Source organism: Stegodyphus dumicola, chromosome 8 (assembly GCF_044657685.1).
Source record: "Stegodyphus dumicola isolate Sdum_Otavi_A_Nest chromosome 8, ASM4465768v1".
NCBI classification, from domain to species: Eukaryota; Metazoa; Arthropoda; class Arachnida; order Araneae; family Eresidae; genus Stegodyphus; species Stegodyphus dumicola.
The window spans coordinates 102,328,197-102,355,699 of NC_140775.1; the positions used below are offsets into that span (position 1 = coordinate 102,328,197).

General features: G+C 30.6%; 2 protein-coding genes across 4 annotated transcripts in view; one reads left to right on the plus strand and one right to left on the minus strand.

The window, feature by feature from the left end:
- Window positions 1-27,503, minus strand: part of LOC118187370 (3-hydroxyacyl-CoA dehydrogenase type-2-like) — a 137,616-nt gene that overhangs the window by 34,479 nt on the left and 75,634 nt on the right. The window contains exons 1-2 of one of the 3 annotated variants that reach the window (XM_035357581.2): window positions 12,990-13,143; window positions 428-592 (exon numbers count right to left, since the gene is read on the minus strand). In XM_035357581.2, the coding sequence (XP_035213472.2) occupies window positions 428-592; window positions 12,990-13,013 (189 nt within the window). In that variant the 5' untranslated portion in view covers window positions 13,014-13,143. Of the gene's footprint in view, window positions 1-427; window positions 593-12,989; window positions 13,145-27,503 lie in introns of those variants that run through there. The other 2 variants (XM_085822191.1, XM_085822190.1) reach the window with 2 other exon arrangements.
- Window positions 13,297-27,503, plus strand: part of LOC118183746 (3-hydroxyacyl-CoA dehydrogenase type-2-like) — a 64,603-nt gene continuing 50,396 nt past the window's right edge. The window contains exon 1 of the mRNA XM_085822192.1: window positions 13,297-13,455. Within this exon, the coding sequence (XP_085678318.1) occupies window positions 13,441-13,455 (15 nt within the window). The 5' untranslated portion in view covers window positions 13,297-13,440. The remainder of the gene's footprint in view (window positions 13,456-27,503) is intronic.

The window sequence follows — 27,503 nt, forward strand, 5'->3', positions numbered from 1 at the left end:
ATTGAGTTTTTTCTCTAACACTCGTAAATGTATGTGATCTGAGCTTTGTACATGAGTGCTGGTGATAATAGTACTTTGTAGTGGTGGTACTAAAGGTTTTCAATTTTTGTTTATATGGTACGCGTTAGTCCAAAGGTTGAGAACAACTAATTTAGATCATTTAACTGCTCAGCATGATAAAAGTGTAAAATATGATACCTATAAAGGTTGAAAGTTATATTAAGAAGTTTTGCAATATAAATACTTCAACTTAAAGTCCTAATTCATCTCATTTCTTCTGATATTTTGTTCAAAGTTATTCTTAATTAGGAAAATTACACACAGTATTAAAAACTTGAATTAAAAATAAACTTCACCATAATACTGCACAATAACGAAATGTTCCATGATAATATTATAAAATTTAATTTTACATAATAAATCTTACATCAGCAGCCGAAAAGGTACAATTTTCGCCCAAAATTTTGGCTACAACGTCTCCTGCTGATGTAGGTAGATCACATATCACTACTTTTCCACCTTGCTGGATGAATCTCTCAGCTGTAGCTCGGCCTAAACCTGATGCTCCACCAGTTACTAAAGCTACAAGATCCTTTAAAAAGAATATTTACATTTTTAAAAATTGCGTATGAGAATCTGATGCAAATCAAATAAAGTTTAATAATACAAAGTTTTTTTTGGGGGGGTCGTTAACAAAAAATATTTATCAGATAATACGTTTATCCAGACATAAACAATTATAGCAAAATATTTACTTAAAAATGTAAAGAAATAATCATGCTACCTCAAAATTATCTCTAATGGTAGTATAAAGGCTTCTTAAACGTTTTTCAATTGCGAACCCTTTTTATCACTGAGATTTTTTTTTTGCAACACCAGATATTAAATATGAAATAAAGATATAAAAATAAATATCCTCCCATAAATAATTTACTTCTTTGGTAAACAATATAAAAAGAAGTATTTTAGGATTTATTTTAATCAAACAAAAAAAAAAAAAAAAAAAATTCTAATGAGACAGATGTGCTCGTTTTCTGCTATCAAATAACATAACAAATTAAATTTTGCATCTTCAGCATGTTTCAACATCGAACAATATTTGGTTTTAATTAGCATTAAAGCTGAAAAAGCAGTTTTATAAAAATATGTGGTGCTGAATGAGAAAAGAACATTTAATGATATTTCAAAAATAATGAGAAATCTAGTTCTAACTCCTACCCAGAATTCATCAATGATTTTTGTGAAAACTCAAAAAGTTTTAATTTTGAATTGCTAGATAGCTTTATTAATTCCTTTTGCACTTTATATAACAGGTAATTAATCTCATTAATATCCATTAATGTAACGTCTTTATAAGGCTAATCTCATTAATGTTAATTAATGTAATTTCCACTATCAAATTGAATTTTCGTGACTATGAAACTTCCATTTGCAACCCCATTTGGAGTCGTGACCCATAGTTTAAGAAACACTGTGTTATATGATATAAAATTATTATATGTCTACTTAAAAGAAAGTATGCTGATTGCCAATCATCTATTTCATTCTATTTAATTCTTTGTTTTAATATATACATGTCTTTATGCAATTTGCCTTTCGTTTTTTCATATAAAACTTGAAGTATTTTTCATTCTTCCAAATATCTGCATATGTAACATTTAAATACTACTTTTAAAATTCTTATTTCTTTGTTTACATTCTTACTTTGTCAAAATTTTGAGAGTATAACGCTTCAAACCTAAATTATATTGATAAATGTATTATATAGCTTTTAGAAATTCTGGATGTTTAATGGTCTTGGTTTTAAAAATTTCATGCCATCAAAAAGTTTACCAGTGACCCAAGAATTAAAACAATCAATTATTAGTAATTTCACCTTAGATTAAATTCAGTGACGACACAGGTTGATTGTACAGATGTTTTTATGGTGTTTCTTCGTGTATAATATAAAGCACATTCTTCTAGAGAAAATTCTTTTCAGAGATATTTCTATCTGGCCTGACAGCTTTCATATTTTGCAGTAATAAATTACAAACAAAATCCACAAACCTATGTTTACACCTTTCATTTGATGGTTCGGATAAATGCTGTTTTATCTGTAGAAATAATTCTCAGAAACAATGAAAACAGAACAAGATATATAAGATAGAATAAAATATATTATATACAGACAGACCGCGCCAAGTCTAATCGGCGCCGACAAGCAAATGTCTAGAAAGTGCCTTTATGCAGCGACGATATTAAAGAGAAACTGCTTATGGTTAACACTTAAAGTGAATTATTAACATAACAATCAGAAAAAACCAAAAAATTACATTTTCTTTTTTAATTTTTCTAAATGTGCAAATATTTTGTGATTTCTTAAAATGCACGCTCAAACATATTTATTGAAGAATTATACATTATTAAAAAAATAACACTGCAAGCATAGCAAAATAATACACTACATGCATTGGATAACAAATATACTGCTTAACACTATTTATTTTCTTAAAATTAAAAACAAATTAATTTACATATCTAAGTCTGCACCAAATAAATTGTTGTTCAAAGCGTCGTTCAAAACAAGGTTCGAACTATGATTACAACAGGGCACAAAAAATGCTCTAGGGTTGATGTTCAAAATTCTTTTCTGTCTACCTCTATGTTGCAACGATACAGAGTTTCAACCAGCGATGCTACATATTTTCCAAAAGTTTGTAAAAACTGTAGTTTGTGTGCAAGATCTGTACTATTTATATCATTTTCATTTTTATTAATTAATGCTTTTTGCAGTTTTTGACATAAGCTGAGCTGAACTTGTACTATATATAAATGGAAATATGTCATGCGTATGTAAAGGTAAATGCATTCGACAAATTGCTTAATCTTTATTTTGTGTCTACTGTTGCAGTTGTAGTAATTTATGTAACAATTATCTTTTTGATGATATTTTTAAAAAATTTAGTATAGTTGCTTGTTATGTTAAACTTAGGTTAGCTTTTTAATTCAGAAAAGCGACGTTTTGAGCATAATTACTCGAAAAAATTTTTACATGAGCCATTTGTTTATTAAATTAAAAATTATTATCTTTCGAGAAAAGACTGGCATATTATGGAATAACACTGAGTTTATAATATACCTATTTGAGATTTGAAATGAAGTTGCTCTGAAATTACAAATTGGCCATTTTCTCATTTTTAGCTGTCCTGAAAACCGAAGAAAACTTATTCGTTATTTCATTACGTCTTAAATACATATTTTAAATTTGATTTATTTATTTTAATAAACAAAAGAGTATCACTACCTCCTTGAATAACTTGGTATTGATCTAATAGTTCATATTTTTCCTAGCAATGGTTTAAGATATACTCAGTTTTTCAGAAGGAAGGTAAAATACTTCAAACACAGACTTTCCGAGTGTTTTTAACAAGAAGTGTTTTTTGCAGTGGTTCTTATAATAGTTATTTTCTACTTTTATTTTTACTCTTACTTCTTCTGTTTTTTTTTTTTTTTTCCAGATGTCGAAAGAAAAACAGAAAAAAACTGTCTGGGTATCAGAATTTACTGAAGAAAAGAAAGCGAGAGGAAGACTTAATAAACCAGAACTTTAAATTTAATTCATTTTTCTAAAACCCAGAGAATACCCAAGCTCATGCTACTAGCACTAGTTGTCCATCAACGTCTCAGCTAACCACTGAAATTACCCCCCCCCCCAAAAAAAAACCCTAAGAATCAGGAAAAGTTAGAAATTGTTTTCAGCCGAGAGTTACCTTTAACTTCAATGTAGCCAATCAAAATAACAAAAGAAATAATAGTGAAATCTACCATTTCTGCAGTAGATAGGCATTGGGACGTAATGATATGCATATGGATGTAAATTTTTTTAGATGCAGTTTTTGTCGAATCTTGCCAGACAATGAAAATATTAAAAGAGATTAGTTGCTAAATTCTGCGGGGAAAAAATTCTGTTTATTGCAAAATTTGCATTTTTTAAGTAATGTAAAATTGAGTAGTTCTGGATTTGATGACTCAAACCACTTAAAAATGTCATGAAAACAGTAAAATGCATTTTCGGAATCTATATCTTTTGTCCAATTTCTTAGAATGATTAGGAAAGAATAAAGTTGTTGATTTGGAATTTCAAAATTTATTTAAGAAAAAAACTAAGCATTGCTGCGATGTCATCGAAAGAATTATCTATACTATTCAGTTTTTAGCCAAACGAAACTTAGCCTTTCGTGGTTTCAAAAACAAATAATTCAAAAGCAAAATTAATTTTTTTAAAGGGTATAGAAATGATCGCAAAATTTTCCCCTATCATGTTTATACATCCTTAATGAATTACATTAATGAAACTCAAAAAAAAAAATATGCCTTGGAGATAAAATTCAAACTGAAAAAATTAGCATATTTTTTGATAACATAAAACAAATCATTTTAAATAATATCAAACAGGCAAAGTATTTTTCTATTTTACTTGATTGTACCCCTGATGCTAGCCATCAGGAGCAGATATCAGTTTCTATGAGGTGTCTTAATTTAGAAAAGACAGACGTGATTATTGAAGAAACGTTTTAGTATTTTGTCTTGCCACAGATACGACAGGTGAAGGACTAACAACATTCTTATTAAAGACCTTAGAGAAAAATGGTATAGATTTTAGTAAGTTACGCGGCCAGGGACATGGAAATGGTTCAAAAATGAAAAGTAAACATTTTTCGAGTATAAAAATTTAACCTAAGTTTAACATAATATGTAACTGTGCTTACCTTTTGTTATATATAATAACCATAACAACAAGCAATCAGCAAAAGAAAATCACAAGAAAGATAAATGTTGCACGAATTACTACGATTGCAACAGTAGACACAAAATAAGGATTAAGCAATTTATCAAACATGTCTACTGTACCTGCATCTACCCTTACATACGCATCGACATCACACATTTTCACGTCCATTATGACACAAGAGAACACCAGAGACAATTTTCTGCCCTGGTTATAACCTTTTGTTCAAATAAGACAGTGCACTTAGAAGGAAGGGGTGCACTAGACAGTGCACTAGAAGGAAGGGGCACCCAGACAGTGGTTTGTACTCCAAACATTAATTTCATTTGCAGTAATCTTAATTTTATTTAACTATACTATTCAGAGATATCATACAGATAGTTAACCCGCGAGCACGTTCGCTAAAGTTACAAACACGAGAAGGCGTGCTGGTATGTCATACCAAAACGCAATTAACACATTTTAAATTGCTTTAATGATATAAATATGAGTATAAATGTGGATTAACATAAAAAAACAATGAACTTTAGAATATTTTTAAAGAATATAATAAATGAAGTACTTAACTTACAATTATTTTACACATCTCTAACAGTTTTAACACATCTCTGACAGCATGCTCCATACAAATACTGATATTACATTTCTCGCACAGAAATTGTGTCTTTCTATCCTTGTTTTTAGAGCACTCAGCGCATCTTCTTTAAATATTTTTCATCTTTTTAGATGGTGGTTTCATGCTGCAATCTCGCAAAATTATTTATTCTTTTAGTTTCAACGAGAGCATGATTTATTGCTGAAGCTGATTTGAGTAATCTTCTACTAAATTCAGTCCTAATCATTTGAGAAAAGAATGCCTGTTTCTAAACTGAGTTGGTGGTTCTTTTGTAGAAGTTAAGATTATTCATGCATTAATTGCTACAATATTTAAAATCGAGAAAAAAAATTACAATAGGTCATGGTTTCGATACTCTAGCTGTAGAATATGCTGCTCCCATTTCATCTACTGCTCCTTTGGTTAGATTATAAAATGAAATAATCTCCGGCTTTTTTAGTACTCCATTGGTTTCATCAATTTTATTATAGTTGTGCATAATTGATAGTAGAACAACACTTTCATCATTTGATTGATTTTCTAATTCACTATCTAATTCAGTGTCTGTAACACTATCTGTTGATAAATTATGATTGCTGTTGCATTCTTCATCTATTAATTCTTCCTCCACTTCGCTAAACGATTCATCATCTGTTGAAATGGTTTCTAGCATATTTTTCAACTTTTCCATTTCTTTATCATAACTTAAATGCCGCGCCATTCTGACTAAGAAAGTGAGCGTGAAAATCGCACGCGAGAAGAGATGCGAGAAGGCACACAGGTGTCACATACCCAAACGGTACAATTTCTAGAAAAATATTTGAAGAATCACTCCACGGATTTCCCAGCTTCAAGAATGTCACCTTGAATTCAGCTACAAAAGGATTCGCCCATTTCCAAGAAAGTGGTTTGGAGCTAAGGGACAAAGAATATGCCCCGGGTATGAGATATCCGGCACGCGTGCTTGTGGGTTAATGCTTCCAAGTTGTGTAGTTAGAAGAAATAATTTTCACAACGAAATTATTTTTTTAATGTATGGTATTAATGACTGAAAGTTATTTTAATTCTTATTTGAAATTTTTCTTCCAAGAGTAATACTAATCACAAAGGAATGAGTAGATTAAAATTTGCTAATAATGTCTTAACTTCACAGATTTTATAAAGCTGTAAAAGGAAAATGTCTTACACTTATCCGTATGCTGCGATGTATTCCTTGTTCCTATATAAAAGAATTGAATTGTTTAATTTCTTATGCTCTATTAAAACTCTAAGGAATGTGAGAATCATTGATATAGTGACAGGAGAAAAAGTACAACGGCCTCTTTCTAACTCTTTTACATTGAAGAATCAACTGTAAATACGTTAACCTGTGCTGCTTATGCTTATTCAATTAAAAATATAGAGTCAATATATAATTTGATACTGCTTATGAAAAAGTTTAAATGTGAGCGAGCATATCTAAAGTGTTATTGAAGCTTTCATAAAATTCTAATCCATAAACTAATAAACTCAGAATTAAAATAAAAGTTTAGAAATAATTTTATACTTAAATGATAATCCCAATGACATAAAAATAAATTAATAAAACGTAACAGAAGGCAATCTTTTTTTTGTAAGATATCATTATTATTTCCAGCTATATATCCACATATCCGAATACTATTTATCAAGGGGAAAATATGTGTTCTATTTTCTATTTTAAAAACAAATTAAATTCAAGGAATCCTCTTATGGTGACCATCTTCCTTAGAAGACCAATCTATAAAAATGATCGGCATTTTTGAGAATGGCAACTATTTATTTAGCAGAACAAAGATTGTCTACAATAAAAGACTGTTGTTTTAAAAAAAGACTCGCAGTATTAAATGCATTCAAATTTCACAGATAAAATAGTTGAATGATACAAATAAAATAATCAAATTTTATATTTAAATAATAAATTCCAATAAATTGTTTAAAGGAAGATTGCTAATAGAAAAATTGTAAATGCTTCAGGATGTTGACTAGAACATAAAAAGCGCAAAATCGCTTTCTGTAACTTAGCAGTCGTTAACTCTTATCTTGGAGATAAAACATTGCCTGAAATCCATTTTTATTTAAATTCAAATTATTGTTTTAAATTAAAAATATTATTACCTATATAGAGATAAAAACTGTGAAATGAATCTATCATACGATAAGTTGCAAACAGTGTTTTCAGCATTCTTCTTATGCTGTTATGAATACATTTGCTCTTCTCTGTATTATTATTAAATGGCTAAATACAAATCTATTTGTGCCTTATAGTTTCTTACATTTTAGTGGTTAATAAATTTGCATTTTTGGTTACATTAAACCATATGATCAAGTCCCCCTATAATGATTTAGGTCGACGGTAGTAGTATAAGAGTTTTGCCGGACAAGATAAGCCATGCGGTATAAAAGGCGTACCAGCATTTTTATCAAAGCTTTTTGGGTCTAATTGAAGCCCTAGGGTACACTGTGTGCTCAACCAAACCAGATGCTTGTGTGCATAATCAGTGGAGTGTGCAATGTAAGCGTGATGCTATGATTATGCTGAATTCAATAATTTCATCTGCTTTCATTGTAACATTAATAACAGCATATCATTATCTATCTTGTTTAAAAGGAATTACAGTTAAACTTTAGGGATGACCTCTTGATATCGTGGAAGCCTATAACATGGTCCAGGAAATAATTTAGTTTCATATTTCTGAGTGTGAAAATGTAGGAAAGAGTTTTGAAATGGTGAAACATTTGATCATGAAAGGCAAATTTGTAAAAAATTAGATGTAGAGCTTAAAATGCCATGTATAATTCGAAAGCAAGTCTATCAAAATAATGCTCACTGGGATACTGTGTTTAATTAATACAAAACTATTTTAGCAATCCCTTTACTTGACAATCTCATTTTCCTTTTAAATCCGCAATTTCAAATTTGGAAAAGACTGCATCATCCCAGTTTTGCATACAACTATCAGTTTGTGCTGATCATGTAAATGAAATTGCTGTAAATGAGTTAAAGATGATATATAAAGAGGATTTACCCTCATCGGAACTTCTAAAAGAAGCGACAAAATGTTGGCGATGGCATTTTATGCCTATTCCCAAAGCAAAGCTTCCAGATACACCAGTTTTGACTTTAAAAGCTTCAAATAAAATATTTTTACCAAATGCTCATGTGACTTTTGCACATAGCAGCTACACTGCCAATAACATCTTGCGAATGTGAACGTTCTGCAAGTGCTTTGAAAAAGTTAGAAAATTACTAGCGTTATTATGACGGAAGAGCGCAGAAATTCTTTGGCATTAATGTAAATTCATTATAGCAAAGAAAAATCAAATGACAAAGTTATTGAGGTTAGAGTACACTTTAAGGTACCCCTTGTATTATGGCGAAGTTGTTGTTTCATTTATGGAAACTCTATTGTGATGTAATCGGGTGCATGATTCTGAGAAATTTTGAATCATGGGATGTTTTATAAGTACTTTTGTGGTGTGTATTGGTTTTATTGTTTAGACGGTAGAATGGCTGAATGTAGTAAGATTAATTTGAAGTTTCTGTATGATTTGGAACGAAAGTGGAAAAGAGCGTTTATTGACTGGTGTGTAAATGTAGGTTTACTTTGTAGGCATTATAAGTGTCCTGTATGTAAGAAGGATATGCGACTAGTTGAATGTAAAAACCGTTTAGATTTATTTGAATGGGTTTGTAGGAAGAAAGGTTCAGATGTGGCGATGCCGATATACGGATTAGAATTCAGATAATTTTAGGAAGTTTTTGGATGCTGTTAAGGAATTTTGTGTGCCACAGATTAAAGACAAAGGAACTTCTAAATAGGGTAAGAGGATATTTGCTTTTTGTAGTGCTTAAATGTATAACATGTTTTTCCTTTTTATGTTATTTTATTGTTTGGTTTAAAATGTAGTTTATTGAGATTATGTATTTTTTGTTTGCCTGTATTGTAGAATTGGGCACTCCTTTGACTTTTTAAGTGAAAATACATCGATGTGTACATAGACAAAGTGAAGGGAGTGCACAATACTAGTTTGTGCAATTCTTGGATTTTTTTCAAGTGAAAATAAGTTGTTGTGTACATGGATAAAAGGAGTGCACAATGCCATTTTTGTGCAATTCTGGGATTTTTTTTTTTAAAGTGAAAATAGGTCGATGTCTACTTGGGTGCCGAGTTTTTGCAATTCTTTGTCTTGTTATTTTGGCATGAAAAATCCCTGTTATGCAAGCCAAAATATTAAGTCAAAGAATTGCACAAACCCGGTATCCATGTACCGCCAAAAATCGCGAAGTTTTGCCAAGGGGTACAGTAAAATATACTTTGACTGTTATTGATATATTTGCCAGTTTACAGCCATGGAAAATGGAATTTGGGAATGTTTTAATTGTGGAACTCAGAAAAATGTTTGCTTTTTTTTTTTTTTTTTTTTTTAAATTTTTATTTGCAAGTTAATTTTATGTCCAAAATAAATGATGTATTTATAACTTTTATGAATTTAATTCAATATCTTTGTTATTTATAATTATATACAACAGAAATATGGATTTTTTATATGTTTTTATCTTTATAGTTATATTATGAAACCAAAGTAAGATGAATTTCAAAATTTGGTTGATCTTTACAGTATGGTAACTTGGCGATTTTTTGGCGACCAACTCTCCTACAGCAACCCTCTATTTTTTTTTCCCGCCGCCATTTTGTCTTCACGAAGTAAAGACATGTTTCTTTTCTTTTCATCTACTGAACACTTCTTCCAACAATCTACTAGCCGAATTACACTTATGCTAGAAATTTTATCTAACAAAACTGCTTAATCATGACAAATATTCACTGCAAAATTGCAAAAAAGTGCACAATACCATACTCCTTACGCATTTTTTAAAATAACACATACACATAAACCATGTACACGTCGACTTATTTTTACTTAAAAAAAATCCCAGAATTACACAAAAATGGCATTGCGCACACTCTTCACTATATCCATGTACACTGCTTTTTTCTCATAAATACTTCGTGTCAAATATTTAAATTATTTCCATGCACGTTTACTTCAACTAAAACGTATACCAAATTCCTACAAACATAAAATTCACAAAATAACATTTAATTAAAATATAATTAAATTCAAAAACACTATTTAAAATATAAATAAGCACATACATTAAATTAATAAAAATTAGCTTACAATCCTAATTACTTTAAACTAAATCATTGCTAATAACAATTTTCCCAATAATACCAAATTACTTTACTTCCACCTTACATTTAGAACAATGCATAAAAATAATATCCTCAAATAATTAAAAATACTAACTTACCTAATCTTGATTACTATAAGCTTTTCTTATTTCTGTTTCAGGATCTTTAAAATCATACTTATAGCTCACAGCAAGGTACCAGGTAAAATAAATAACTTAATAAAACATCTTTACTTCTATCACGCACAACCTTAAAGAAACACTTATTACTACCCCTTTCAATCCCACTAAATACCCATTTCGAATTCACTTTAGTTACGGCCATGGGATCCAAAAATTCACAAACACTGTTTCACACAACACAGAATAAAGCGAAATACAAAATTTCCAGATTTTTTCCCCGATTTCCCCCCTTTTCCGATTAAAGAACCGTAATTCGTCCATTAATATCACATGACATATCCCATGATCTCTCATTTCCCTCACACAAAATAATGCGTAATCGGAACTGAGTACTGCTCACATTATTACCAAAGTGCCAGGTAGTAACCTTTATCGCCTCCAAAATGTCGCCAAACTACCAGTTACCATATTGTAAAGATCATAATTCTATAAACAGACATAATTTCTTGTTCAGTTACAAAGTTCCGCTGTTCAAGTCCTATAATTGCTGTGTCGAGAATACCGACTAATTTGTCAATTGAAATTTTTTCGTTTTCAATAACCTCTGCCACTTTCTTCGCTATCGGAAGCGAATTATAATGACGAGGAATTTGATTTAAATCATATCAAAGACGGAGTACATCGAGATACAATACTACATTTAGTAAGGAATTATAAGCCAAATAAAATAAAAACATCTGCCCTGAAGATAAGGATAGTGCTGACAGATCAACTTCCATTCATTGCGCGCCGCGGCGTTAAATATAAACAAAGGATATGCCTTTATCCATTCTTTGCAGCAATTCCACTTTTTGTTTAATGGACTTTGAAACATACTTTCACTTTGTAGATCCTTCACATATTAGTAAATACATATCAGAAATTCTATTTGACATAATCGAAAGTTCAAGCTTACTTTTATAAAATTGCTCTAACAGTCTGCAAAAAATAATAAGCCGAATCCCATTTGAAGATTAAGGAACAACGCAATCTGCAACATTAACTAAATTAGATAATTTTAACTTAGCTTATACTGTCCGTTATACATTAAACACGCATTCGTAAATGCATTTTGCGCACACGCACACGCATATTCGCAGCCGTAAAGGTCAATGCGACGCATGCGCAGAAAGTTTGTAGCTTTGAGGTCCGGATTATGGGTGTCCGAATTAATGACTTTTGACTGTATATGTATATAGTATAAATATAGTATTTAGTATGTGTATTCTTAATTTAACACCTTTCCTGCATTCATTGTTTCTTTCCGCCATACCAAAGAAAAATAATAGATGGAGGTTTCAATAAATTAATGTTGCACATGAGGAAATACAACTGTCATGCTGCATCCCAGTGTAAAATTCAAAAGAAACTACCAAAATTCTATACCTTTAACCACTAGGATACAGGTTGGCTTTGAATAGACATGAGCCTCACAGAAATTCAATAAATTAATATAATCAATACCATCACAGTATATCTAATTAATAATCACGGAATTTTATTATTTCTTTGCATGATTCAACGTTAAAAAAAAGGGGGGGGCAAAAATAAATTACTTTTCCCTATCAAACTACATATACTTGATATGCAGAAAACAGAAATCCTTCGAGAAATTAGTTTGATAAATAAATTTAGTCACACATAAATATTCAATTCACATAAATATAAATATTCAAATTGCCTAATTTATATCACTGCAATTCAAGCATGAGTTTCAAATCTTTCTCAACAAATATTAATTTCAGCCAACATTATTAATTTTTTTTAATATGATCTGTGCACTTTATGATAGTATTTGTTTATAAAGCATAATTTTAAGTTTTAATATTTTGGAATTTCGAAATTTCGAATTTTGGAATAAAATTGTAAAAAGAATGAGTTAAAAATGTATCTGGAAGAGAGAGAGTTTCATTATTAAGGTTTGGTAGAATGTGGTAAGATTTCTTATGTCTGATTTTCTTTAATAAAGTTTTCTTTTTGCATATTGCCATAATGTATTTTTGTTAGAAATGGATGACTCTTTTGAGAATGTTATATATATGCCAATCTTAAAAACCAACACTTTATCACATACACTTATTTAAAATGAGTTATTTCATAAGATCTATTAATATGTGCAAAATTCATACTTCTGTTTTGGCCTATTTAAAAAAATAGAAATTCATTTCAATACAGTGAAAAATTATACAGACCAAATTCAAAATAATAATATAAGAAAGTTTCTGACTGCAAAAATTCCTTACTTTCAAACCCCGGTAACAAGCCATGTGTTCTGCTTGTTTGTTTAAAACATTAATGTGTCATTGTCACCATGTCCTTCTACACAAATAAATTCTCTTGGTCAGACTATTATGTCTAGGCGGTTTCTTGGAGGTGAGCGATATGTGTGATATTCTGCCGGAATATGGTGAGAATTAATTCTTATGAAATCAACCTCAATCCAGAGTTAAATTTTAATTAATTTTAAGATTAATTCTGTATGGTTCTTTCGCATTTATTAAATGGCCCTTCATAATTAGTAAAAACAAAAATATTCCCTCCAGTGGCAACGGCGACTGTTTGTTGTTTTGAGCGGAAAATTGTTTCAAAAGCCATGTGTTTCTTGAATGTTCACGTTTATTGAGGAAAGAATAATTAATAATGCTCCAAATTTGGTTTTGAAGAATTACAGTGGTTTCTTAAATATATTATAAAATGCAAAACTTACGAGTAATTTCTACCTATTATTTTTTAATCCTACTTTTTGTAATTCTGTATCATGTTGCAAACCGGTACTAAGTATTTATAGTTGCAATTGTTGGTTATTTAATTATCCATAATTATTACCCTTTCTTAAATGAAATAAAAAATTAATAAATATTACAAGGAATATTTTATTAATAAATTTAATAATTTTTAATTAATAAATATACAAGGAATATTTTGTTTATTAATGTATGGTAATCCAGTGAAACTCGGATTAAAATTTCTGGAATATTTAAAGTATTCTGACTTTTGATATGGATGTATATATATATATATACTTCCAAGAACTTCGGTTGGCTGTTACATATGTGATGCAAGATGTTTTACCTTTTTTTTTTTTTTTTTTTTTATCACTTAATAGTAGCAGATCAGGTTTTCCAAATAAATGTTTTCCTTATGGGTAACAGGAATAAAAACTCTCGTAAAAAGTATATTCTAGTACACCAAAGTTAAGATCGCTGACACTGGTAGTTTGAACTGGCAAACAAGCTAGCTGCATGGGTTTATTTTATTTTTTCGTGTGGGTGGTGGTGGTAGTTGAGATAATGGCACATAACCAGAAAGGTTATATGTGCCTTTTTCGTGTGGGAATCCAAGCCATTTCCTGTTAGAAGGTTCGTTCCTAAAGTAGATAGCTTTTACATGCCTCCCCAGTATATAGAAACTAGCTGACTAATACTTTAATAATGTAGAAAACTTTTGAGGCAAACCATATATTGGAGAATTGGTGATAGTGGAATATATGGCATACTCAGTAACCTAGTGAAATGAAAAATCATTTTGCCTAAATGAGATTAGACCATAATATCTACAAAGGTACACTGCACATAATAATTTGTATTATGTGCAGTGCTATAACACGAATAATAAATAATTCATGCATTTCGCTATACTTAATTAAACTAACCTATTCCTTAAGCAGCAGCTGTAAATATATTTTTATTTGCCTTTAAAACCTTTTATTTCAGGGTTTGTATGTGGTCCTTAAGAGACCTTAGGTTTTTCGGAATTAATTTTTGGTCCTTAATTTCGGCTAAAATCAGCAGAAGGTCCTTAATTTTAATTATCTAAAATTTCTGTTTTCAAGACTGCCATTTTGAGTGTGAATTAGCATTTTTGAGGAATATTTTTGGCGATTCACTGACAAATATGGTTATCTTTTGAATAGGTTCACGAGTCATAATTTGTTTCTATTTCTAATATAAATGGTGGGATATTCAATTTTCTGAGCAAAAAGTGAAACATAAGCATTTCGAAATCATTTCATTTTTTCTTAATGAAGAGCTCTTAAACAACTTTTCGCATTTAGGGGTGTGATTTCTTTGATTGAACGGTTCCAAATTTAGCGACTTATCAACATTTTGGGGATTTTAAGATCAGTTTCTATAAAAAAATTTTAATTTCGAAATCTGGGAATTTTTCGATGATTTTTTTAAAACATTGTAACATTGATTAATTTCATTAAAATAATGGTAATATATTGAAATTATATTTAAAAAATAACATTAAAATAAAACATTTTTATTTTTCGCTGTCATAAAGTTCCATTTTGGTTGTTTATTATGTAATATTTTGAATCTGAAAAATAAACAAGGTTATAATGCTATAAAGCACAATTTATGAAATAGTTCTTAGCAAAAGCAAAATAGCTATGTAATTAATTAAAAATATTTTCCTTTTAATTTTTTCATAGTAAGAGTTTTTCCCCATGTAATTGTCTCATAATATTCAGAATTCTCAGAATATGCATCATTTTTCTGTATAAAATTAATTTTATACTTTCTCCCCATTTTTTCCCCAAAATATTTCTGGCTTTTTGCTGTTACAGAATTGGTAGGGATAATTTTTCTTTAGGATTTTAGACACTGTAGCTTGGAAAGTTTAGATGCATGATTATAGAAGATTCCAGAAAAAGTCTCCATGGTAATAACACATAATGGATATATTTTACAGAAAGTTTGTGATGAATTTCTCACTTTTTGGAGAATGTCTGGAAGAACAATGAAAACATAATATTTGAATGTTTTACTTCTGATACTAGAATCTTTTTTTCTTAACATGTTTATCTTCCCTTTATTTTCTCTACTTTTCACTAGGCACAAGCATGGAAAATGTTAAAAATACTTCTAAACTTATCACATGAACCTGTTATAATGCCTGTTCATGTTTTTATTAATAAATGCAATGTAAGGAATGTTTTTATTAATAAAGAAATCGAAAACTGACAATTTAAAAGATTCATTTAATATGTCTTAATGCATCATAAACACGGCTGGAGCTAGGTATTTTCCACCTGATGCAATCTCTGCAGATCCAAAATTCTGCTTCCAATGCCTGCTCTAAATTTTAAAAGTTTTCCCATTTCTAAATTTTTTTGCTGTCTCTAAATTCTAAAAAATCTGCCACACCAGCTCTGTAACCACCCCTTACCATATATGTTTCATATTTCTTCTGAATGTTCATATTACTAAAGAAATAAAGTTATCAGCTTTTTCTATGTGTTCTAAATGAATTTAATTTTTTTAGAATAACATAAATCTTTAATTAAATCCAAAAATTCTAAAATGAAAAGGAAACGTGTTGAAGAAAGAAAATTATTCTTCAAAGATATGTACAGTTATTATTATGTAAATTACCCAATTGTTTATAATTTCAACCTTTACTATAATTTCCCATTTCTATTTCCTCACCAAAATGCAAATCACTTAGACACTTTTTAAACTGAGGTTTTTGGAGTGTAAGACAGAGTATGTTTCTGATTTCTGCTTGCTCGCTGTATTTGTTCCTATCAGCTCTGATAATTTGTAATTATTCACCTTTGCATTTATGATACTGATATTTGAATTTATTATGATGATAAAGTTACTGACTCAGCTTAAATTAAAATCAAATTGTATAGTCTTTGACCACTAGTCCTCATTTATAGTTTGAATTTGATTGTTCTTGTTTAATTACATCAACAAGAACTGTAATTGGTTTTGTTAGCATCAGAACATGCCTTTATATTCTATTCGAAGTTCTTTTTAAATACATGGTTCATACGGTCCTTAAAATTCCTTAGATTTTTTTGAATCAATTTTTGGTCCTTAAAAGTCCTTAATTTTGGCAAAACTCAGCAGAAGTACTTAATTTTAATCATCTAAAATTTCTGTCTGTTTTTATGACTGCTATTTTGAGTGTGAATTGGCATGTTGGGGGAATATTTTTGGCGATTCACTGACATGTATAGTTATCTTTTGAATGGGTTATAATTTGTTTCTATTTTTAATATAAATGATGGAATACTTGAGTTTCTAAGCAAGAAGTGAAACATAAGCATTTTAAAATTCATTTTTTTAATAAAGAGCTTTTAAGCAACTTTTTGCTTTGGGGATGTGAATTGTTTTATTAAATGGTTCTAAATTTGGCAACTTATCAATATTTTGCCGATTTTAAGATCTTTTTTTCCAAAATATTTTTTGCTTTTTGCTGTTACAGAATTGGTAGGGATAATTTTTCTTTAGGATTTTAGACATTGCAGCTTGGAAAATTTAGAAGGATTTAAAGGCAAGATTTATAGACCCACAATTCTAGAAGATTCGAGAAATATTGTGACAAAATAAAAAAATGTCTCCATTGTTTCAACACGTAATGGATGTATTTTAGAGAAAGTTTGCAATGAATTATTCACCTTTGCATTTATGATACTGATATTTGAATTTATTATGATGATAAAGTTACTGACTCAGCTTAAATTAAAATCAAATTGTATAGTCTTTGACCACTAGTCCTCATTTATAGTTTGAATTTGATTGTTCTTGTTTAATTACGTCAACAAGAACTGTAATTGGTTTTGTTAGCATCAGAACATGCCTTTATATTCTATTCGAAGTTCTTTTTAAATACATGGTTCATACGGTCCTTAAAATTCCTTAGATTTTTTTGAATCAATTTTTGGTCCTTAAAAGTCCTTAATTTTGGCAAAACTCAGCAGAAGTACTTAATTTTAATCATCTAAAATTTCTGTCTGTTTTTATGACTGCTATTTTGAGTGTGAATTGGCATGTTGGGGGAATATTTTTGGCGATTCACTGATATGTATAGTTATCTTTTGAATGGGTTATAATTTGTTTCTATTTTTAATATAAATGATGGAATACTTGAGTTTCTAAGCAAGAAGTGAAACATAAGCATTTTAAAATTCATTTTTTTAATAAAGAGCTTTTAAACAACTTTTTGCTTTGGGGATGTGAATTGTTTTATTAAATGGTTCTAAATTTGGCAACTTATCAATATTTTGCCGATTTTAAGATCTTTTTTTCCAAAATATTTTTTGCTTTTTGCTGTTACAGAATTGGTAGGGATAATTTTTCTTTAGGATTTTAGACATTGCAGCTTGGAAAATTTAGAAGGATTTAAAGGCAAGATTTATAGACCCACAATTCTAGAAGATTCGAGAAATATTGTGACAAAATAAAAAAATGTCTCCATTGTTTCAACACGTAATGGATGTATTTTAGAGAAAGTTTGCAATGAATTTCTTACTTTTTGGAGAATGTCTGGAAGAACAATGAAAACATAATATTTGAATGTTTTACTTCTGATACTAGAGTCTTAACCTCCCTTTATTTTCTCTACTTTTCGCTAGACTCAAGCATGGAAAATGTCAAAAATGCTTCTAATCTTATCACATGGGCAGGCATTATAGAAAGAGATTTTTTATTAATAAAGAAATTGAAAACTTATGATTTAAAAGATGCATCTAATATGTTTTAATGCATCATGCACGTAGCTGGCACTAGGCATTTTCCCACCTGATGCAATCTTCGTGGATCCTAAATTCTGCTTCCAATACCTGGTCTAAATTCTAAAAATTCTGCCACATCAGTTCTATAACCAGCCTTTACCATATATACTATATTTTTCGGCATATAAGACGCACTTTTTTTCCTAAATTTGGTCTCAAGAAAGTTACCTGCGTCTTATACGTGAAGGACGCAGGTTAACTTTCAATACTGAATGCTATTTTTAGCCCGGATAAAGGTCTAGACACACATAACTTTTTCTACATCTGCCATAATTATTTTGCGCATGCGTGAAATAGCTGTCGCAAAAAAGCGCCAAATCTCAAAGCTGATGTCGAGGTTCGACGGTCACATTACGTCTATGCCTTTCCTTCTGTACGTAGACTTTCTTTGACTCAGCCGACACACGTGTCGGTATCGGTGCTTAAAACTATTTGTTTTAAAAAAAATACCCAGGAAAATATGACTACAGGAAACAAGAGATTAAGCTACACAATTCACTACAAACTAGGAGTGTTAAACTATGCCAAAGTGCATGGAAACAGAGCAGCAGCAAGGCATTTCGGTCCACCACCTACCAAAAAAATGATATGTACTTGGCGACTGCAGGAAGATCAACTGAAGACTGCAAAAAAACAAAAAAAAACATAACCTTCGATGCCCAGCTCCATCTTGGCCTGAACTTTAAAATGCCATAAAAATGTGGGTATAAATAACAAGAAATCTGGGATAAGTGTTTCAACCAAAATGAGAATCAATGAGGCCAAAGGATTTGCAGAAAAACATGGGAATCAGAACTTTTCAGGATCTGAGGGCTGGTGCTACAGGTTCATGAAAAGGCAACGCTTATCAATGTGCACAAGAACAACTATTGCACAGAAAATGCCAGCAGATTATGAAGAAAAAATGCTACAATTTTATAGGTTTGTTATAAAAGCATACAAGAAAACTTCTTTTGAGCTTGGTCAAATAGGAAAATATGGATGAAATTCCACTCACATTTGATGTACCATCCAACAAGACTGTCAGTATTAAAGGGTCTAAATCAATAACCATAAAAACCACAGGTCATGAAAAAACCCGATATACGGTAGTTCTAACATGTTGTGCTGATGGCACAAAACTACCACCGTTTTTCATATTCAAAAGAAAAACTTATCCGAAAGAAAAACTTCCATCGGGTGTAATTGTTCATGTTCATCCGAAAGGCTGGATGGACAAAGCTGGAATGAAACTGTGGTTACAGAATGTATGGGCGAGGCGACCTGGTGGACTCTTAAGAAAACCCTCTCTTTTGGTTTTGGATCAGTTTAGTGCCCATAGAACTGAAACCATAAAGAATAAATAAAGCAAGAGAATTAAAAACTCAGATAACTGTCATTCCTGGTGGACTGACTAGCCAATTGCAGCCTTTAGATGTATTGGTGAATAAGCCATTTAAGGAAAAAGTGCGAGAACGATGGAACAAGTAGATAGGAGAGCCACATCACGCCCTCACACCCTCAGGTAGAATGAAGCTTTCCTCTATTTCACAAGTTTGCGAGTGAGTAAAAAGATCTTGGGAGGATGTAAAGGCTGAAGTAATTGTTAAGTCCTTTAAAGAAGTGCGGAATCATTAATGCTCTTGACTGAACAGAAGACGACACATTATTCGAAAAAGGTGATACTAGCGATGACGGAAACAGTAGTGATGATGATAGTGAAAAGGATTTTTATGGTTTTGAAAGTGATTAAAGTCTAATTTCATGATAGGCAATGTTTTCCTTGAATCTATGTTTTTTGTTGTTTCTGCTTTATTTTATATTATTTGCAGTTCATTCATTTATTCATTATTGAAATTTACATATCATGTTCAAATAGCTTGCCGTTTGTTAATTTTCCTTAATAAAAATATGTTTGGTAATTGCATTCAATGATTGTTTATTTGGCTTTTACGAAGTGTGAGAACTAAAAGAAACCACATTTTTTAAGTTCGGACTATTGAAACTTTTTTTCCTTGTGTGTGGCCTTCTAAATAAGGGTGCGTCTTATATGCCATCAAATACGGTACTTCATATTTCTTCTAAATGTTCATATTACTAAAGAAATAGAATTAGCCGCTTTTTCTATACGTTCTAAATGCATCTAGTGTTTTTAGAATAACGAAAATCCTTAATTAAATCAAAAAAATCTAAAATGAAAAGGAAACATGTTGAAGAAAGAAACTGAGTACATAAAGAAAATTATTCTTCAAAGATATGGGCAGTTATTATTATATAAATTACCCAACTGTTTATGATTTCAACCTTTACTATAATTTCCCATTTCTATTTCCTCATATGATAGAGCTACTGAGCCAGATTAAATTTAAATTAAATTCTATAATCTTTGACCACTATTCCACATTTTTAGTTCAAATTTGACTATTCTTGTTTAATTACGTCACCGTGAGATGTAATTGATTTTGTTAGCATCAGAACATGCCTTTATGTTTGAAGTTCTTTTTAAATGAGAGGCTTATTTAAACTTTTGTCTGATATTGTAGTTACTTTCAGACATAGCGATAATATGCTTCACCTCTATCAGGGATTTTGGACTATTTAACTTTTACCAGATCAAGTAAACCCTCATAGCTACATTGTGGAGAGGTTGACAAGTTAGGAGCTAAAGCACACAGAAACTAGCGAGAGCATTGGTTTGCACATTGAGACAAATCTGTAATTGTTAGAAAAAATGCTTAAAGAGAAGGAAATCGATATAAACTAGTCCAAAATGTTTGGGAAGGCTTCAAATTAAAATGACAAATAAATATTTTATTGAGTGTTGTTACAAAACATAAATGTTTTGTAGCTTTTAATCTGTAAGTATCCTAATATCATTTAAGAATCAATGTCATAAATTTCATGTATTTTAAACTGTAAAATTTTATTAGATTTATGATTTTAGTAGGGCCTTTTTAACAAATATTGTTAAAAAATAAAATTTAATAGTGGTCATGTAAATCCATAATGACTAAGGTTATCAAACTACCTAATTTAATTATTTATAACTAACTGCTTACCTTTAAAAATTATCTCTACATATTAAAGCGAGTTATTGCCTTTCATTAATCCTTACCGCAGTCGCAAGATAAAATACAAAATTGTAAAAATTCATGTAAAACTTATTCTTTGCATCTAGTGAGACCTGAAATAGCACAAAACAACTTAACACCTGTGGTGTTTTAGTGGAACCTTAAAGTATATTAACTAGGTTACAATCCTTGAACTCTGCAAGAAGCTACGGCACAAACTGCGTCAGACACAGTCCAACTAACTGTCAAAACTTGCCAACCATGCCTACATCGTTGGCCTTTCAGGTTTTTTCTAATCAGCAGCTCTCTCTCTCTAGACAAGCAGCAGCGGTAATAACATTCAGTCTTTTGGTTATGAATCATGCTGATTATGATCTTACTTCTCATTTTAACCTATGCCGTTTGACATAAAATCTACCTGCTATTTACTAAACCTGTAGACTGACTAATTATGTGAGAAAATGAGACATAAAAAAAATTCAACATAAAGCTGGCTGTTAGTAAAACGTCAATGTCACTTGTCTTCTTTCAAATATGTCCGACTATTGTAAGTGTAAAAGATTTAATGCTACTTGATAAATTGCTTAACGTTTATTTTATTCCCAAACTTATTAGTAATTATGTTAATTAATTCATGTTTAGTAATAATGCATACTACTTAGACATTTCTTTTTTTTTTTTAGGATGATATTACAAAAGTGAAATTCAGGCATAGATAATATTTTTAATTGAATTTTATTCAGTTCCCATTTGCTCATAGGTGCTTAATTTTTTCATTAATGGTCCTTTAAAGTACTTAATTTCCTAGCGCAGAAATGTGTACGAACCCTGAAATAAGAGGCTTATTTAAATTAGTTACCTTCATACATGTGATAATTTGCTTCACGTCTGTCAGGGAGTTTGGGACTCTTAACATTTACGAGATCAAGAAAACCCTCATATGTACGTTGTGGAGAGGTTGACAAGTTAGGAGATAAAGCACACAGAAACTAAACAAATTTCTGATTGTTAGTAAAGGTGCTTAAAGAGAAGGAAATTGATATAAATTGGCCAAAATGTCTGGGAAGGCTTCAAATTAAAAAGACACATAAATATCTTGTTGAGTGTTGTTGCTACAAAACATAAATGTTTCATAGCTTTAAATGTAATTTTCCTAATATCGGTTCAGAATCGATGTCATAAATTACATGTATTTTAAACTGTGAAATTTTATTAGATTGTGATTTTAATAGGGCCTTTTTTAACAAATATTGTTAAAAATTATACAGAATTTAATAGTGGCCATGTAAACTCATAATGACTAAGGTTATCTAACTACCTAATTTAATTACTTATAACTAATTTCTTATCCTTAAAAATTATCTCTATATATATTAAAGCGAGTTATTTTCTCTTATCCTTACCATGGTCACAAGATAAAACACAAAAATGTAAGAATTCATGTAAAACTTATTCTTCGCATCTAGTGACAATTAAAATAATACAAAACATTTTATCACCTCTGCTGCTTTAGTGGCTTGTTGGACCCTTAAAGTATATATATTAAGAGAGTTACAATCTCTGAAACTTTATACAAAGCTGCAACACTAACTGCATCAGATAGAGCCCAACTAACTTTCAAAACTTCTCATCCGTGCCTACATCAGGCCTTTCAGGTTTGTTCTGATCAGCAGATCTCTCTCTACACAAGCAACACTGGTGATAACAGCCAGTCTTTTGTTATGAATCATGCTGATTAAGATTTTACTTCTCATTTTAACCTATGCCACTTGAAATAAAATCTACGTGCTATTTATTAAAACTTTAGATTAAGCAAGTATGTGACAAAATGAAACATTAAAAAAAATCAACATAAAGCTAACTGTTTGTAAAACAAATATAAAATGTCACTTATCTTCTTTCAAATATGCCTATATATATAAAGCCATATATTGCTTTAACCCTTTGCAGCACAGTGTGCCCGGTCTGAACACACCTAAAAATTTCCTTCTGTACGCACAGAAAAATTGAATGAAAAAGGATTTATAAGTTACTCTAAAACTTCTTTATTTATAGTAGATGGCAGCTCAACACAAACCAGTCCATGTATTTTAGCCATGTTTAGTTTTTTAAGACCCTTATTTTTCAAAGAAATTTTGCAGATTTTTTTTTAGGGTATAAAAGGAATTGTTTGAAAAGAAATTTCTTTGTTATTTTTTGGCTGTATGCCAATCTCCTTATTCTATTTTAGTTTAAAATTTTTACCTTGAAATCTTGCCTAAAATCAAATGGCGAACCCTAGGTGCGCCCAGACCAGGCTCACCAATAATCTAGAACAACTCAGAGTCTGTATTCTTTGTTTCTCTGCATCTCATCGGTTAGTTCATTGATAATAATGCTCGTTTTAGCACTCTTTTCGAAGCTCTATTCAATCAGTGTTCCACTTTGGGCACATCCACAGAATTAAAACGATAAGTGCTATCTTCACAAAATTTTACTTGTGTACTCCTCTAGGCCTAATTAGACTGCCTACTTTTTTTTTATTTTTAAATTTTTTTTTTTTAAATCAAAACTCCGACTTTAAAAGTAGCGTGCCTGAAAGGGTTAATGCTAAAAAAATCTATGCTGACTCATTTTATTTTGCCTTTGAACTTGAATATGAAGCAACTCTTTATTAACGAAGTTGATCAGCAGCACCTTTCAAACAATTTATCATTTTTGTACTTGTAATAAGTGTAAAATATTTAATGCTACTTGATAAATTTCATAAAGTTGATTTTATTCTCTAACTTGCTAATAATTATGTTCATTAATTTATGTTTAATGCAGCTCATAGGTCTTAATTTTTTCATTAATAATCCTTAAATGCCCTAAAAAGTACTTAATTTCCATGTTCAGAAATATGTACGAACTCTGTATTTAAATCTGCTTTTAAAATATAAATAAGTATTACTTTCCACTTTAAATTTTACAAATTATTCCATGAAAGAATTTATTTTCAGCCTTTAAAAAATTAGTTGCTTTTCCCCCTTTACGATTGAATATGAGTGAAGTATTTTCAAATGGTAAAATCTTATTATATAATATGGCATTGGCACGATTTTGAAAATTGTTGCAAACACTTCAATGACCCGTTTACTACTCGTCATAAAGTAGCCAAATCCCATGTGTACGGTATACTAGGATTAAGCCTTTTGTTTTCAAATTTAAATCTGAAGCTAATATCTTACACATTTCTAAACAGTTTCCATAAGTTTTAAAGCATGAGAAATTAAAGGTGAAGGTATTGATTAAAATTAAAGATTCATCCGGTAGGCTTGTATCTTTTTATGCAATTTTAGATTTCATTATCATTGATTATAAATTACTCTTCATTGAAAACCAAGCTGTAAAGATTCTGTTATTTGTCCTTCTCGAACTGGCTAAACAGCTTTTAGTATAGTCTGTTACTTTGGAATTGGTACTTTTAAGATTATTTCTGCCCCTTGATTTTCACTACAAATACTATGTATGTTAATTTCTAATTTTATTTTCATCATATTTAAAGTACTTTGAATTAAAGTTTTCTTTCTTTCTACTCAGGATTTTTCAGTATAAAATTTTCGGAAAATTAAGAAATGATATTAGACAAAGAAAATAAAAATTTAGATCAAAATCATATCATAAATATTGAATAATCTGAATCATGTCTCATAATGTGAATTTAAACCAAACCTCAAAACACCTGGTTTTTGGCTCAAGAAAACCTAGTTTTTTATATTTCAAGGTTGACAGCTATACTATAGAAGTGATCAGGGCTGTGGAGTCGGAATCGGAGTCGGGTAGATTTTGGGGTAAAAGGAGTCAGAGTCACTAAAAAGTATGTCGACTCCAGTTTTTGTTGAACACTTTGAATTTGAAATGAAATTAAAGTGAATAGAAAAAAGAAATTAATGACAAACTGAGGTTAATATTTTTATTTATAAACTATATACATTAATAAATAGTTATTTTCTATTTTATTGACATATTAGTAAATAAATATAAGGGAGCAGGATAGATGTGATATTTGCCATTATTGATTAAACTGGTTCATTTAGTTGCTAATCTCATTGGTTAATTTAGGTAAGTAGCAAGAACTCCCAAAATTGATGCCATTCTTAGGAAGCGAGAAGGAAAAGGAGCAACGCAATGGAGAAGTACATATTTGATGATATAGTGGTTGTTAGGATTAAGAACTTTTTCAGAAGATGTAAATAACCATAATATTTCACTAACGGAAAGACTGTGGAATGATCTTGCCAGGGGCGTAGCTAGAGGGGGGCAAGGGGGGCATCTGTCCCCGGGCGCAGAATCCAAGGGGCACCAAACTGATGTTACGACATTTTAGAATTAAATGTTTTCCATCCTTGGTAAGCAGTAGGGGGCGCAAAATCTTCAGTTGTCCCTGGGCGCTGAAAACCCTAGCTACGACTCTGGATCTTGCAGAACTGGAAATTCTTCTTTCAACACTGTATATAATCACAAAAAAGCTACAGTCTGAAGAATTAACAGGGGACAAGAATGTTAGATGTACATAACCCTAATGTTTCACTAACAGAAAGACAGTGGAATGATTTTACAGAATTGGAAACTCTTCTTTCTGTATTGTATATAACCACCAAAAAGCTACAATCTGAAGAATTAACAAGAGGCAAGACTGGAAGAATGCAATATTTATTTTTCAGAAATGGAGGGTTTATTGCAGAAGGAATCATTTCTTCAGTGAAGAAAAGAGACGATAAGATCCTGCTGGGTTCAATCTTTGTAGATCCAAAACGCTGAATTTTGTTGGATGACAAAAAAATTAAAAAGGCAAAGAAAGCCATCTATGAACTTTCATTAAGAATGAAATTCTCAGAACAACTGGAGTATTCAAATCAGGAAGTCAAACTGGTGTATTCAAATCAGGAAGTCAAACTGGAGTATTCAAATCAGGAAGTCAAACTGGAGTATTCAAATCAGGAAGTCAAGCTGCAGATATTGCAATGGTGTCTCTATCATCCTCTTCCACTGATGAATTAGATTTTGAGAAATATTTGGATTAAGACACAATAACATGCCGAACAAATACTAATTCAGAAATCAAACAACAAAAATCAGCATTATATTTTCAAATTTTCACAGGACTAGTTTCGATGGTTTTACCGAACCACCATCTTCAGCTGCAAAAGCGCAAATTTATATCCTATCTTGTTCGTTTGCGCTTTTGCAGCTGAGGATGGTGGTTCGGTAAAACCATCGAAACTAGTCCTGTGAAAATTTGAAAATAAAACGTTGATTTTTGTTGTTTGACTTCTGAATTAAATATTTGGATAATATTGAAAAGCCTAAGGCAAAGTGAATGAAAATAAAGAACCAAGAGCCTTTAGATATAAAAATGAAAAAATACAAACAAGATTTATACATGGCATTTGAAGAAATAGATAAATATGATTGCTCTTGCAAGACACCTCTTTTAGAACTTATAAAAATCTATCCTGAAAAGTTAAAGGAAGTAGCTGTAACAGTAACTGCTCTTCTACCTACTCAAGTCAGTGTGGAAACACACTTCTCAGTTCTGAAGTTTATCAAATCAAATCTATGGTCCTCTAACAAAGATCTTGCCAAGGTTCTACTGTTTCTTAGAAATTACTAATGCCAGTTTTTCCATTTCATAATAAATACTAATTAATATAAAAAAATTTCCTATGCATCAATTTTTTTCTGTAGCATCTATTACTTTTATAATAAAAAAAATAAGCTGTACCCATGTGTACATGTTTACATATACAGTCAAAAGTCGTTAATCCGGACTCGTCGGGACTTCAGCGATTCCGGATTATCGATTTTTCCGGATTATAGATCATCAGTTTAAATCTGTTAAGATGGCATGCAGAAATTATAAAATTAAAAATATGAAACCTTAATTTATAAAATAATGAGCAACCTGACAGATACATGTGCGATGCTCTTATCTTTTGAAGTAATTCATTCGAAGATATTTTCTATGCTTTCAAATAATGGTACACTTGACAAGCGATGAGGGGGACAGTATTGTGTGGGAGAAATGCTCGGGTCGGCTGTATTCAATGCAGATGTGCACAAGAATATTATTCTAGAGTTTTGAGAAATTGGGGGACATAATTTAGGGCAAGAATGCACTTCTGACCTGAATGAATTTGTGGAATTAGAAGTCG